A 14,531-nucleotide genomic window follows, 5' to 3' on the forward strand; every position below is an offset into this window, starting at 1 on the left:
TAACGGGGCAGTGGAAAAGTTTGTTGCGGCACTACCATAGTTATTTCCGACATGAAAATTTATCTAAATAATTTGCTCTTAATTTGAGGAAGATCGTAACTCAAATACGTCATTTTTTTGCTGCCCAGACTAATACTTCTTAATTTTTTCGGACGGGATGTTTGTGTTACACATCGTGCAGTCATGAGGGGATGGTTAAATGCAGACCCTACCTGCCCGAACCTCATTTGAATACCATACGGCGCATTCCGATCGGTTGTAGGTTGCAGAAAGTAAAACAGGTCGGCAATACCTGCTCGGCTCTTAACAGAAACCCGATCTTCCGCACCTGCTAGACTTGCTTACAGGCAACAAGAGGTGCAGTAATGTCAGCCGCGGGATCGCACTCTGTCACGCCTGCAGCACCTTCCCTTTCTTTACAAGCTGTCAAAACCTTACACCTGGGCGGACGTCCGTGATTTCTCCAAGTGTCGTCAACAGACAACGCATTTCGATGCATCGTAATGTTCGGAGCGATTGTTTCCAATAAGTACTCGCCGTCAAGATACCTTCTGATCATCTCGCCCGCAGCGTCAGTTGCGGCTCCGTATTCCCAGCTAAGTGGGGAATCGCTGGAGGAAAACCACCCGAACATGTATCCTCCTTCAAGCGGCAAGGTACGCCATCCAAAAGTTAAGGGGCTAAAAGCAATAAAAAAGTCTCCCCCCAGCCGGAGCCTGGACGTCTTCTTGGCTGCGCAAAACGGTGCGCCGCAGAAACCCCCGGAGAACGAAGCGGCGGCTCCTCGCAAAGGCAAGAGGGGTTACCGCCCCCCAGATGTCAGGACAATATTTGAATCCTCCAAAAAAGACCCACGGGTGAAAGAAGAAAGGGGAGAAGGACACACTTTCTGCGCAGTTGAATCTGGTGCCTGGTGCGATGTCTGTTGCGACATTATCATTCAGGATCGCCTTACGTGTACAGGTAAGTGACCCATAAAAAAAAAGTAAAATCTGTTGACTCTGGAATTTGTCTTTGTGTATTGTGCTTATATTCGTTTATATAATTTTTTCTAATTTTGTTTATGCCTGTCTTGTGTGATGAATTTGACGTTAGAAGGTTATCTTTAGTATATTATTTACCAACAACTTCAATCATTAACCCTAGATTAACCTTATGTGTAGCTCGTTGTGCGATCGAGTGGCTAAACTGTAAACATACAAAAGCTGGTGTGGCCCTCCTGTGTGAATATGCGTGGTTTTGACCTTGCTTGGTAGGATATGTTCTTCCATTGATTTCCTCACATGGCACAGAGGTACAGTTGAGGTGAGGTCCATGTGGTCTCAATAGTGCAGTGAATGAGCTGCAGTGGTCTGTGCTGACCAGTCCAGGCAAAGCAAGGAAAACGTCCTTTTGTCTGAGGGAACTTTGTACCCAGAAATTCATTAAAAAGACTTTATGTGGACAGGCAGAGGTCATCACTGGATTGTCTTACCGGCTAATTGCAATGTGGGAAGTGATCCGAGCCTAAGTGGGTTTCAAAATTTTGATTCCAAGCACCATAGTAATGGGGGGGGGGGGGGGGGGGGGGCTGGGGCGGAATGCAGATGCGTGGTTTACATGGAGATAAACACCACTGCTGTCATCATCACCGTGTGTCACAGCCAGAAGCTACACCCATGACACGCGTCATTTTAGAAGACACCCTGACAGACCGGTTTGTCGATGAACTGAATTTAGCTGTAGGCCTCAGTTAGTTGTAGTATTTTCTAGAGTTTCTGCTCATGCCCTTCTAGCATTCTGTGTTTTTCTCAGACTGCACTTCTCCTTTTCACCTGAATGAATGCAGGCCTTGTGTTCCGCGGCATTATGTAAATAAGTCTTTCTTTGCAGAGAAAAAAAAAACACTGCCATTGGTATACATATATATCCTTTACTGCCTTGGGGATTTTTGCCCAATCTTATGACCAGTTAATATGTATAAAGATTAAAGCACCAGACAAATGACATGACTCCAGGAAAAGTGTTAGCTATATTTAAGTTATTCGAGTATTAATACCTGGAGGTTTTTCATGAATGTTTTCATAAGACTTTTTACAGTCAAATTCAAGCGGCTGGACAGAAGTGATATGATCTGCTTTTCTGTGAAATGACTTGGATTGGTAGGGGGATGGTTTGCAGTTTGCTGCCCCAACAAAACAATGACTTTTACATACTTATAATATATGGCACTAAATGTATTATCTGTTATTTTCTGATACCTAAACATCACCTTTGAATAGACCCTGTGCGTCCTTCACTTTTAGTCTGTCTATTTTATCTTTTATCTCTCCAGTTGCTGTTAATCCTGGGGAGTATCTGTTTGTCTCAGTGTGTCGTATATCAGTCTTGCGTGTTCTCTGTCTCTTAAACTCGCGGCGTTCTTTTTTAAAGCGTTTCCCCCAGCGTTTTCCCTGCATGCCAAATGGCATGCTGGGAAAAAAAAGATGACGTCGGTTTCGATGTAAACAGGAAGCATGACATCTTTAAGTTGTTTTTTTTTCTTTCTCCAACATACTGTAGCTCTTTTGATTTATTGCCTGTTACTCACTGTGTACGTGTGTGTGCACTCTTACAAAACACCTTCTAGTTGCTAAAAATATCTGTCCATCATACAGAAATCTGATGGGAGTTTGGTCGCCCTGGCTACAGAAATTCTTGGTATGCAGGAGGTCAACGAGGAAAAAATGCCACATCATTTTCCATAGAGATCTCTGCTATCATTTTGAAGCGCGTTTACTTCCTTTTACAAAAAATGTCTTTACCTACTTCTGGTTTATATTCTCATATCTATTTATACTACAGCAGTACGTGAAATTGACAACAACATATAATGAAAAATAAAAATGATATACACACAATCAGTAAGTTCAGCATAGGTGCAGAATTGTTTTTATATAAGTGATTATTTTTGTACTTCGTAACAGTGCCGTGTAACACAGAGGATAATAATGAGCTACTTCTATTACTGGTAAGCCCAGTATAAACACATTTAGATAGCGATCACCCACCATGCAGGTAATTTAACACACAGCTGAATGTATTAAGAAGTATACATTATAGTGGAGGGGAGGGTACAGATTCCTCATATTAAAGGGTTGGAATTAGATGACCGAAAGTGCTTTGAAGAGGAGTGTGTTAGAGACTTAAATGGATGATGACTGTGGTAGCCTAGTTGGGTTTAGTTAGGTATGGATGCTAGTATTGGATACAGATGAGCTACCACTTGTTCAGCCGAATCTTGCATCATGTGATGGATAACCAGTCAGTTGGAGAGGATCCGTTAGCAGTTCACAGTGAATCTCTCACTCTCTCACACACCTGCAACAGGCATTTTGAGCGGTTTTGTTAAATTCACAAGCAGCCCAGAATAAAAAAATAAGGGCACTTAGGCATTCCCCTGACCTTTGACACTTGGCGTACATCCTTCTGAAACTTTAACCGTCGAGCTGCTCGATAGCGCAGTCAGATTGATGGGGCTCGGAAAAGCCGCACCGTGGTGTGATAGGTTAATGACCTGGGGACGATGAGCAGAGGCGGACAACTGTGACCCTGCCACGCACACAGAGTGGGGTGACAGCTGGGAAGTAGGCGGGGACTGAGGAAATAGGGGCCCTTTTGGTAAAACCAGCTGGTCTTGGACGGCGTGCTCCAGACAAGAGAGGATGTCGCTGGGAGTAAATGGGACTGAGCGATTCTGGGTGGCCCTTCTCTGGGTGGGTTTCCAGGCTGTGGCGTGAGGGCGACACGCGCCCCATGGGGCAGGGAGGGAGGAACTGGGGCCGTGCTTTCCGGATTCTGGCCGACCTGCTCCGCCGTGTCCCCAAACTGGCTCGTCGCTCAGGCCGGCAGAAGCTGAGTGAGCTGTGGAGGCGTACCGGTGAGTCCGGTTCTGTGTGTTTGCAATTCCGACTGAGTTAACCTTTCCCTGGGCAGTTTATGAGTGTCTGTGATTAAGGCTGATGTTTTTTGGAGACTCTCGACCCTGATGTGTGTGTGTGTGAGAGAGAGAGCTGCAAGTCCAAGTGTCTTGGCACCACATCCATGCAGGGATGAAGACTGATTGTGTACTGGGTACCACGTGGTTGTCTGTGTGCTTTTTCTATGTGCACGTACTTGTCTGCGATGGCTACGGAGGCATGTCCATTTTGGGATGCTGGTTTGTACCATTCAGTGTGGAAGGCTAGAGGATTTTTTATGCGTTTTTGTAGTATCCAGGGCTGAGTGGTTGGGGTGAGAGGCTGTTACGTTTGAGGTTTAGAAAGGACTGCTTCTGTTCCTTTTTTGCATATTACCCTGGACCCTGGTCTGGATGCGTCTGTCGTCATGACTACGCACAGTAGATCGTCAGGTCCCTGCTTCACCTTTGGCGTGATGACATGCGTTTGGATTCTGTTCTGACCGGCAGTTGTGACCCTTGATTGATCATTGACTGGATGTGATGGTTCTTTGTGAGCATTTCCTTACAATGCGGGCCTGCGGGTGTCTGTGGTGGATTTATGCAAGGAGCTAGTAATGCAGGTCCAAACAATGGGAGACCCATGGCCCACACCCGTCCCCCCTCCCCGTGTCACAGTTGGCTGCGCCTCATGCTCTGTGTCACGTGACCCCATGGATCCTGCAATAACACTGTGGCGCCGACTTAGAGGCTGGAATTTTGAGGCAAGAATGTCCTGGAAAAACTGGAGCCCCCCCCTCCCCATCATATATGTGACCCCCACCACCACCTCCCACCTGCTGGCCTGGGGGGGGGGGGGTCACAGAGTCACGCTCAACAACGGGAAAAGAGTAGGATCACATGATGGTGGACATGTCAAGGTGTCCAGCTGGGGGGGGCACTGACCTTGAGGCCCTTCTGGTTTCTGTACTGTTATGGGTCTTGCATCGATTTGTAGTTGCATCTGGTTTTGGAGGCGGGGGCCCCCAGGTGCACATTCATTCTCAGTCATGGTTTTCTCAGCATTTTCTTATGATGATCTTGTTCTGAGTGAGTAGCTCATTTTTGCCACATTCACCCAAAGCCCTCAGTCTCACCGCTGCTCCTCAAGGACCAGAATCCTTCAGTTTTCCCGAATGTATCTTAATTGCCACGTGATCGACAGCTGTACTGCTGCATGAGGAGTCACAGCGGCTGAAAGCTGCACATGTCCTGGCCCTCACCAAGGCTGATGCTGGACGTCCAATGAAGGTTCAGGAATGACAGAAAGCTTTTGGAGTTTACAGCCCCCACCTGAACGATTCTTTGAAACAAGGAGACGCGGTCTGGTTAACGAGTAATTGCTAAAAGCAGAGTAGATTTATGAAGGGAGGTGTGGATGTGAAGACCAGCTGTTGTGGTCGAGTAGCTTTCACGGGGGGGCGGGAGGTCCTGGGACCGCTTTGTTGTTCTGCCGGTGGGAACGAGGCCCTTCTCACGTTTGCGTGGAAGGGCTGTGTAACCAAAGCCATGGGTGAGGTATAGAGAACCAGCCTTGAGACCATGGTTCCAGATTCCACACAGACCAGCTACGGTGTGGGGGAATCCCAGGCTCCCCCTCCTTCTGCCCAGCAGGTGGACCTTGCCAGAGAAAGTATTGCTAGAATGTGTTCTTATTTTTACATTTAAAGCAACTTTATCGCTAAAACATCTATGCACCTGGATTTTTGCTGCTGTTTATCTGTCTTGCTCATGGTGCAACAGGAATATCTTTCCAGGAATTAGGATGGCCACACGTTCAGCACTGCAACCACGGCGCCCCCTATAGACCTGTCGTTACTTAGTTTCCCGTCCAGTGAAAGCTGGTTAATGGAGACTGCGGACTCTATTGTATTAGCTGGACAACTTCCCTGTGAGGCAGCTCACCTGCGTGGTTCACTGACCGGCCCTGGGTGTGATCTCGACCGTGGGACTGCTGTTGCTTCATCTGACATGATGAGATTTTCTTCAGTAAGCTTTCGATTTTTTTTGTTGAATTTTTAATGAGGAGAAATGACTTTTTCTACACTGGCACCCCCCAGTGGAGAGTTTGTGTAAAGGCTGTGCTGGCTCTAAGGTTTGCAGTTTTATGGAGGGTGCCATGTCAGTCAGAGGTCATGGGAGTCACAGCAGCTGACAGCTGTGTTTACTTTGACTGGGGGGGAGATCTTTAATGCTAATTTCTGGTTTTTGGTGCCCTACCCATGTAGGTCGTTTTGCTGCCATTGATCCAAGCACAGATAGACTGCAGGCCAGTTACGTTACTGGTGGTTGCTGGTACACATTCTGGAAGATGGAGCAAAGGGTCTCACTGCTCACCACTGTTAGACTCTCTGATTGGGGGGGCTCACGGCGCCCGATCGATGATGGAGCTGGTAATGTTCGGCTGGCTGGGGCCTCATTATGGACTCTGAGATTCCGGCAGACAGCACTTACCGTCGGCTCTGGAGACTGGAGCAATTACTGCAGGAGTGAGACATACACACACACACACACACACACACACACACACACACATTTGTATCCATATCTTTGTGGGGACTGTCCATTCATTTGTGTCAGGGAAAACCGTACAATGCCCGCCATGATAACCCAAACCCTAACCCTAACCCTAACTCTAACCCTAACCCCCACCCAGCGCCAACTTTAACCACAAGCAATCCAACAAAATACGAGACCTTTGCCTTTTCGTTGGTTTATTTGATTGCAGTCACAGATTTTTTTTCATGAAATTGAGTTTCCCTTTGTGAGGACCAAAAAAACGGTCCCCACTATGTTAAAATAGTAGGTTTTTAAAGACATAACTAACCCCCTCACACACACACACACACACACACATATATGCATCTCTATTCCTGTCTTTGTGGCGAATTCCTGTTAACACACTTATTAATGCAGGCGTGGCCTTTCCAAAGCATTTTTAAAACAGACTTTTGTATCCTGCCTCATTTGAAAGCCTCATACCTTCTGGTTGTCCCAAGAGCAAAGTCATTGTTAATAGATACATTTATATTCAGAAGCATTATTAAAGTCACCTAACGAATTCTGTTGAAATTTCTATTGCATTGGCAGGCTATTGGCAGGGTGATGCCCCCCTCAGCTCCGATACCCCCACCCCCAAAGCCATACTCAGCACCCCCCCAGTCTGAGAGAGAGAGTGAAATTGGCTGGTTAAGCGCCCTCAATAAATGGCTCCTATATCTCCTATAGGACCTACTGGCCATACCCATATCGATTCATGTCTGCTTCCCAGTACGAGTGAGGAACACTGGGAAATATTTGTCTGTCCACAGTCACCCTCCTGGATGTCTTCCAGCCAGACCACGTCATTTTCCTGCATTACAAAGGCAGGCATTTTCCTTGAGTCCTCTACCGCCTTTTGTGTATGCATTTAAAATTAAAATGATGGTGACTCGAAGTTGCCTGTAGCATGTGAATATGTGTGTGTGTGTGTGTGTGTATCCCATCCCGGGTGTTCCCTGCACCCTGTGCTTCATGGAACAGGCTCCAGGCTAACGCCACAACCCTGGATGACAGATGGGTGCTAAATAATAAGTATCATCGCATGGGGGTTGCATGTGTGTGCATGCGCATCGGGTGACCGAACCCCTGTTGCTGTGACAGCCTGCCCCACAATGCCTCACGATGTCTCACGATGCCCCACAATGCCTCACGATGTCTCACGATGCCCCACAATGCCCCACGATGCCTCACGATGCCCCACAATGCCCCACGATGCCTCACGATGCCTCACGATGCCTCACGATGCCCCACGATGCCCACGATGCCTCACGATGCCTCACGATGCCTCACGATGCCTCACGATGCCCCACGATGCCTCACGATGCCCCAAGATGCCCCACGATGCCCCACGATGCCCCACGATGCCCCACGATGCCTCACGATGCCCGACGATGCCCCACGATGCCTCACGATGCCCCACGATGCCTCACGATGCCTCACGATGCCTCACGATGCCCCACGATGCCCACGATGCCTCACGATGCCTCACGATGCCTCACGATGCCTCACGATGCCTCACGATGCCCCACGATGCCTCACGATGCCCCAAGATGCCCCACGATGCCCCACGATGCCCCACGATGCCCCACGATGCCTCACGATGCCCGACGATGCCCCACGATGCCTCACGATGCCCCACGATGCCCCACGATGCCTCACGATGCCTCACGATGCCCCACGATGCCTCACGATGCCCAACGATGCCTCACGATGCCCCAAGATGCCCCACGATGCCCCACGATGCCTCACGATGCCTCACGATGCCTCACTGCTGGCATTGTAGCGAGACTGAGGACCTATATTTCCATAATCTGTCTTTAGAAATCTGAGCTGCTGATGGAACTCAAACATAAGAACCGGATGCGTAAGCAGAGGGTCCAGACGAAGCGTGCAACCCCCCCCACCGTGTTATGGAGCAGGGGAAAGCCTGTGGTTTGATAGTCAAATGACCCACTCAGCAAAATAGAGCCAAGAGGAGGGGCTGGCAGCGAGGAGGGGAGGTGTGGAAATGAGCCACCAATGGACTGGAGAGGAAGGAATGGATAGTGTTAGGAGTGTGATCTGGCAATCAATGAGCGTGTGAGTGAGCTGGGGAGGCGTGGTCAGCTGCCAGTGGGTACTGGACACGACAAGAGGCACCGAGTGGCCAAGCGAGGCGAGGCATCCTGAGGGCGATGCTCTGGGCATGGGCACGCCACTCTGCAAACTGTCAGGCAAGATCACCAGGCAGGTCCAGAGGAAGTCTTCAGGTGAGCTGCACCATTTTGCGGAGGAATGGGGGGGTGTGTGGAACAGTGCGTTGTCATCTTAAAGACAAGTTGCCGAACATGGAGTCTTGGGATCATTGATGTTAGAAGGGGGGGGGGGCACAACTTTAATATTTTAAATATAAATGTGTTTTGGGACAATGAATGAAGCCAAATTTCCCACAAGTTCCCCATGTCCCCCATGGTTCCTCCACCCCTGGTCAGGCTCGTGCTTTCTGTTGCTTCCAGTGGACAGTGATTATGTCATGTAGCCCTGTGCTGCCTAACGCTAATTCCGCTGCTGCTGTGCAGTCTTTTGCTGACTGGTGCTAGTACTGCTGTCACTGCTTTTACATAGCTTTGTGCTAACTTTGGCTAACTCTGCAGCCCTATGCTAACTCTTGCTGCCGTTTGAAGTTGTCCTGGTGAGAAACTGGACTGTTGACACCAAAAAACAGTTTAAAATCATTCTGAATTAATAGAACTGAGAGAGGGGAAAAAAAAAAAAGATTTCCCCCGACTCCGTGTCATCAGTGGACCGGTACGTTTACATCACAGAGATTGCATCTCTCAGAATCGGCTCTCCTTTTCACAGCAGCTTATGGTTCAGTGTGGGCCTGCCATAAACCTCGACAGGTAGCTTATTTACTTACTCGTTTTAGTGGTATCTTTTTTATTGCCATTGTTACACACTTAGTTTATGAATTATTCTGGACGTTTGTTAAATGTTGGGGCTATAACAATTCATAATACTTAATTTAATTACTTTATTTTATTCTTCAATGTAATATAATGAAAAGAGCAGCCAGACGAAGGGTTTCAGGGTTGCTCAGTCATGCTTATATTTGCATTTTCAGTAGCATATTTGCTTATCATTGCTATCATTTCTAAACAACATGGTCACATGACTTGAAGGCAAATATGTTGGCAAGAGTCAGCAGACTTTGACTCCTGAAACTGTGACATCACCTTTATTCATCATGGAGGTTTCCCCGAGCTTTTTGAGATTTTCCTGTTCCATGAATCATTGTTGGATGCCAGCCTGGACAATTTGAACCCTAGGATAGATGCCTTCAGTCTGGCAGCGTGGTTTAAAACGCTGAGTGGCTGTAAGCTGTGAAAGGGGCCAAGGATGAGGTTTGACTGATCATCAGACAGGCTGATTGACAGATTAATTGAGTCACGTCTACGGTCACCCCTTAACAGGTATATACCAGGATTTACCCCAGCCTTGTACCCTGGTACAGACCCCTGAAACCCTGACTATGGTAAGATGGGTGTATGGATTGATGGATGGTGTGATTGATGGTAGGTCAGAGACCATTTAGTGATGATACAAACTCCTTTGCTCATTATCTGTGGTTGTGCCCCAGAGCACGATGCTTAGCTAGACTGACCTCTGGCAAATTACTCGCTTTTTGAAAATGCCTGCATTAGGAAAACAATCACACCTGGTAGAGAAACAAATGTGCGAATCCATCATGTCTGTCTGTGAAGATATGCCTCAGTCACGCTGTCATTTCTACTCCTGTTGGCGAGTAGAAGGTGAATCAAGGGGATCTTCTACTGCCTTGCGGAGTATCTGACTTCGTCTCTAAGCTTTCCCCTCCTCTCCTGCCCCCCTGTTCTGCCCCCCCCCCCCCACCTTTGCAGGCTGCAAGTACACTTGCCACGCGCACTGCCGTGACCGGGTGTCCCTGGATTGCCACCAGAACGGACAGGCCACCGACGCCCCTCTCACCTCTCAGCCCGACCATCTCAACAACAATGTCCAGTTACCCGTAAGTCTCATCAAACTGCCTCTTTCTGTGTGAGTGTGTGTGAAAGTGAATTGGTAAATGAATCCCGCTCTCTGGTTCATATCAGGTATGCAGCTACTGGGCAGGGGAGGTCTGGGGCCCTGTAATTATATATCACAGCTCGGAAGTAAGTGTATCGCTGTCTTGCCTTTTGTATACTCTGCCTGTTTAAGAGTTGGAAACGTTATGGTTGTAGATCACCTTTTTCACCACAAGGGGGTGTATGAGTAGAGTAAATGAAAACGGGAATATTCGGCATTTTTCTAATTTTTACGCGATGTAACGGTAAGCCTCAGTTGTTAGCTTTGTTTACATATGAAACTTATATTGGGATTTATTTGAATCCTGTGAGATATAACACAAGTGCTCTTTTTAATTTAGAAGAATTTACAGAATTAGAAGCTGTGATTGCTCTTTTGATACCTGGTGTAGTTGTTGCCTGTGAAATGAGTGGAGGTTTTTCTGAACTTGGACAGCAACACCTCGCGTGTTTGCTCATGCTTGGGCTCCCGGGCTTCAGAGGAAGAGGCGGCCTTGAGCAGAGAGAGACATTTCTGCATCAGTAATGTCTTCCCTGCGTCTGTGTGTTCTGCTTTTGATGAGGACATTCAGGGGCTATATAACGCACCCTCAGGTAGCCACACAGCTGTCAGCCCCTCTCTGCTTACAAAGACATGCACACACTTTCTCTCTCCCTCTCTCTCTCTCTCACACACACACACACACAGACACACACACACACACATATACACCAGCTAGCCCACATGGAACACCTGGCAGATACGTAATCATGATGTCTGTCAGCGTTCGTGAAGAGCTGATCTGAGGAGAGGACCTCCAGCGGCAGGTGTCAGGCAATGGCTCTCAGTTTCACACACAAGCTTATGTCTCTTTGCGAACTAATATAACGGATGTCACAATTGAACAGCAAATAGTAACACTTGACGGGGCACGAGTACTTAGTACTTCAGTATGTACTTCAGTATGTACTTCAGTAGTAACTAAGTGATTACTCAGTTACTATTGAAGTACATATCATGAACAAATCATGAACAAATACAGTCTACTTGAGATGCATCAATTCATTAATGGTGAACAAACATGAGATCAGTTTTTTTGTGTTATTGATGACTTGTTCCTTCAGTATTTTACAAAGGTTTACAGAATTAAATATAGCAACTGGTTGAGATAAAAACATGTATCACGATTCATTAATGATGAATGAACATGAGATCAGTATGTAACTAAGACTTAGTTTGTGATTAATTAATATATAAATAATTGCATAATTCTATATTATTTGTTCCCCGTCAAATAAAGTGTTAGTATGCAAATTTCAAAAGTCACTCAGGGATGCGTTTTTGAGAAAAGTTTTGTAGTGAGTTTTGAAGATTTAATCACTGTTCTTTGTTGGATTACATGAGGCCTGGGTGAGTTTTGGTTCCCTATACTGTAACATATGATGAGGAAGCCTAACTTAAGGTCCTGACATCCTCACCTCAAAAACAACAAAAAAAAATTAACTGAGTTTTAGACATTTGCTCTCCACTAGGAAAATTATCAATCTAATAGAAAGACCTTTAAAATGGGGAATAGAATCTCTTAGTCACTGTGAAAATAATTTGGTGTTTATGGAAAATGGATAGGTGGGTTTGTCAGCCCCCTCGTGCTGTTGTCTGTCCCTAACCCTAACCCTACCACTGCCATTTGCAAAAACGCTCTCGCCCTCTTAGGAATGGATTTTTGCTACAGAGAATGTTTTTCTGTTTTGTCCTGAGAGCACCTCTGTCTTGCATGACTCCCCCTGTTTTTCTCCCGTACAGCATGAGGCCTACTGTCTGGGAGGGGGGGCCTCAAAGGGCCTTATTTTGGAGCTTCAATGCATCCCGCCATCTCATTAAACTTGTTTTCTTTTTACCAGTTAACATACACATAGCTATTTTTTATTTAATTTCTTTTCAAGCCTCTGGTTGTTAAATCTTAGCCATTTGCTTTTAAAGTTGTGGTTTAAAGCTAATTGCCCAGAGATCTGTTTCTGTGCAAAATTGGCACATTTTTACAGCCTGGTGAGTCATTTTCTCTATGCATTCCTGCCCCCCTGAATTGCATAGTGTGTTACTTGGTTTCTCGGCTCTTCTGTTGTCTGCTGATGGGCCGCGTTCATCATTCCCGTGGCCTGTGTTGCATAGCTCACTTCCTCTTTCATGCCCTGACTCCTGCGGTGAGTGTCTTCCTCATCATATCAACTGTTTGCTCAACTGGTCTACATGACTCAATAGAGGATGCACAGACATAACTACTAGTTCAACTCTGTTGCGGGTTTGACTAGAATATTCCACCAGAAATTCTTGTTAGCCTCTTCCTCTGTCTTGTTCCCTAGTTGTCCATTTGAACTCTGGTTAGGGACAGGAATGCGGTCAGTGAATGAGCCCCCTGTGCGATATAAGGGGTGAGGGGTTAACGGGGAGATGTCAGGGAGATGTTTGTGAGAGATCTCCCAGGCTGATCTCTCCTTGACATGAGACTGACTTCCTTATGACCTCACAAATTTCCTCACGCTGGTGATGCTGCAACAGGAAGCCAATGATTCTTCTAGATGTCTGTTGTCCAGGGAAGGTTCTCTCACACAATGGCTGCTATGAGGCCAGTGACTCCCCCTAAGGGGAAGGACCGCGAGCTGCAAGACCTCAGTGACCCCCGTGACATTAGCGACCTCGTACCCCTCTAATATGCTCCAAGCTGTGACATTGTGTAGGATTCAGACTGTCACATCTCCAGCTCCCTGTCTTATTTACAGAGTGCTTGTCATGCCCTGTGTGGTAAACAGTTAAAAATGTAAATAAAATATGTCCCCTACTATAACTTGATTGTCTCTTTACCCTACCTACATATGCATTTTCCTGTTTTCTAGGCCTGTTCCTGTGTGATATTTTAAAGCCATGATTTAACTCTTCTCACGTATCCCATGCAGCTGAGCATCCGTTTTCTTGCGAGGTTCACCAGATCTGATTAAGCACTGCTCTGTACCCTGTCCAGCAGTTATTAGGTTTTGCTGTAATCTGATAAATGGGACCTTTAGTGCAGCGGTCCTTTCGCAGGCAAACATGCAAGATTGCTGTCAGTAGAGCACCTTTTAGCCAGCGCATGCGCAGCTGGGTTACGGTTTAGGATGTACTATAAATTCTGGATGTGTGCTTTCTGTGGGCTGTCGCTGGAAGGGTGTCGTGAGGACGGTGGATGTTCTCTTTATAAACACAAACAGATTCTGATGCAGGGGCATCACCGAGAGTCCCACGCCCCCTGCAGGGGGGTCTATCGCAGTGCAGTCGACCTGCCAGCGACAAAGAGCCCCTAACACATTCCTGTGAGACTGGGAAGCTTTGGCTGACCCCCCCTGAGTTAAAGTTCACGCTCGTAATGTACTGCGGGATCCACGAGACGGTCAGGGAGGTGTGCCGTGGGAGCCAGTTGTTGAAGTCAGTTGTTACGGGAAGGTGAGAAACATGAGCTGCAGTGCTCTTAGGATTCCGTGTCCCTTGTGTGGAGTCCTAGGTACGTGTTGGTGACAGGAGTTAGCAAAAGCCGACTGGGTCAAGTAAACATTAGTGTCACGGTGTTGGAGCTCCAGCGGTGGCTGTTTGTTACCATGGTCATCAGAGAGGAACCAATCCGACGATCCCTTTGCAGTGCGTGGATTAGAAAGTCAGATACACAAATCCCGTTTCACTGGGGCAGCCATGCTACCCTTTACCTGTGGGTAAGGACTCAGAGTGTAAGGACTCTGCGGGTAAGGACTCAGTGTGTAAGGACTAAGCGGGTAAGAAGTCTGTGGGTAAGGACTCAGCGTGTAAGGACTCTGCGGGTAATGACTCAGCGTGTAAGGACTCAGCGGGTAAGGACTCTGTGGGTAAGGACTCTGTGGGTAAGGACTCAGTGTGTAAGGACTCAGCGGGTAAGAAGTCTGTGGGTAAGGACTCAGCGTGTAAGGAC

At 47.2% G+C, this 14,531-nt stretch overlaps 1 protein-coding gene across 2 annotated transcripts in view; it reads left to right on the forward strand.

Moving 5' to 3' along the window:
• The first annotated feature begins 195 nt into the window (after positions 1-195).
• rassf3 (Ras association domain family member 3) overlaps positions 196-14,531 on the forward strand; it is a 42,684-nt gene continuing 28,348 nt past the window's right edge. The window contains exons 1-2 of one of the 2 annotated variants that reach the window (XM_049006732.1): positions 196-963; positions 10,396-10,523. In XM_049006732.1, the coding sequence (XP_048862689.1) occupies positions 504-963; positions 10,396-10,523 (588 nt within the window). In that variant the 5' untranslated portion in view covers positions 196-503. Of the gene's footprint in view, positions 964-8,600; positions 8,746-10,395; positions 10,524-14,531 lie in introns of those variants that run through there. The other variant, XM_049006733.1, reaches the window with a different exon arrangement.

This window comes from Brienomyrus brachyistius, chromosome 3, assembly GCF_023856365.1.
Source record: "Brienomyrus brachyistius isolate T26 chromosome 3, BBRACH_0.4, whole genome shotgun sequence".
Taxonomy (NCBI): Eukaryota; Metazoa; Chordata; class Actinopteri; order Osteoglossiformes; family Mormyridae; genus Brienomyrus; species Brienomyrus brachyistius.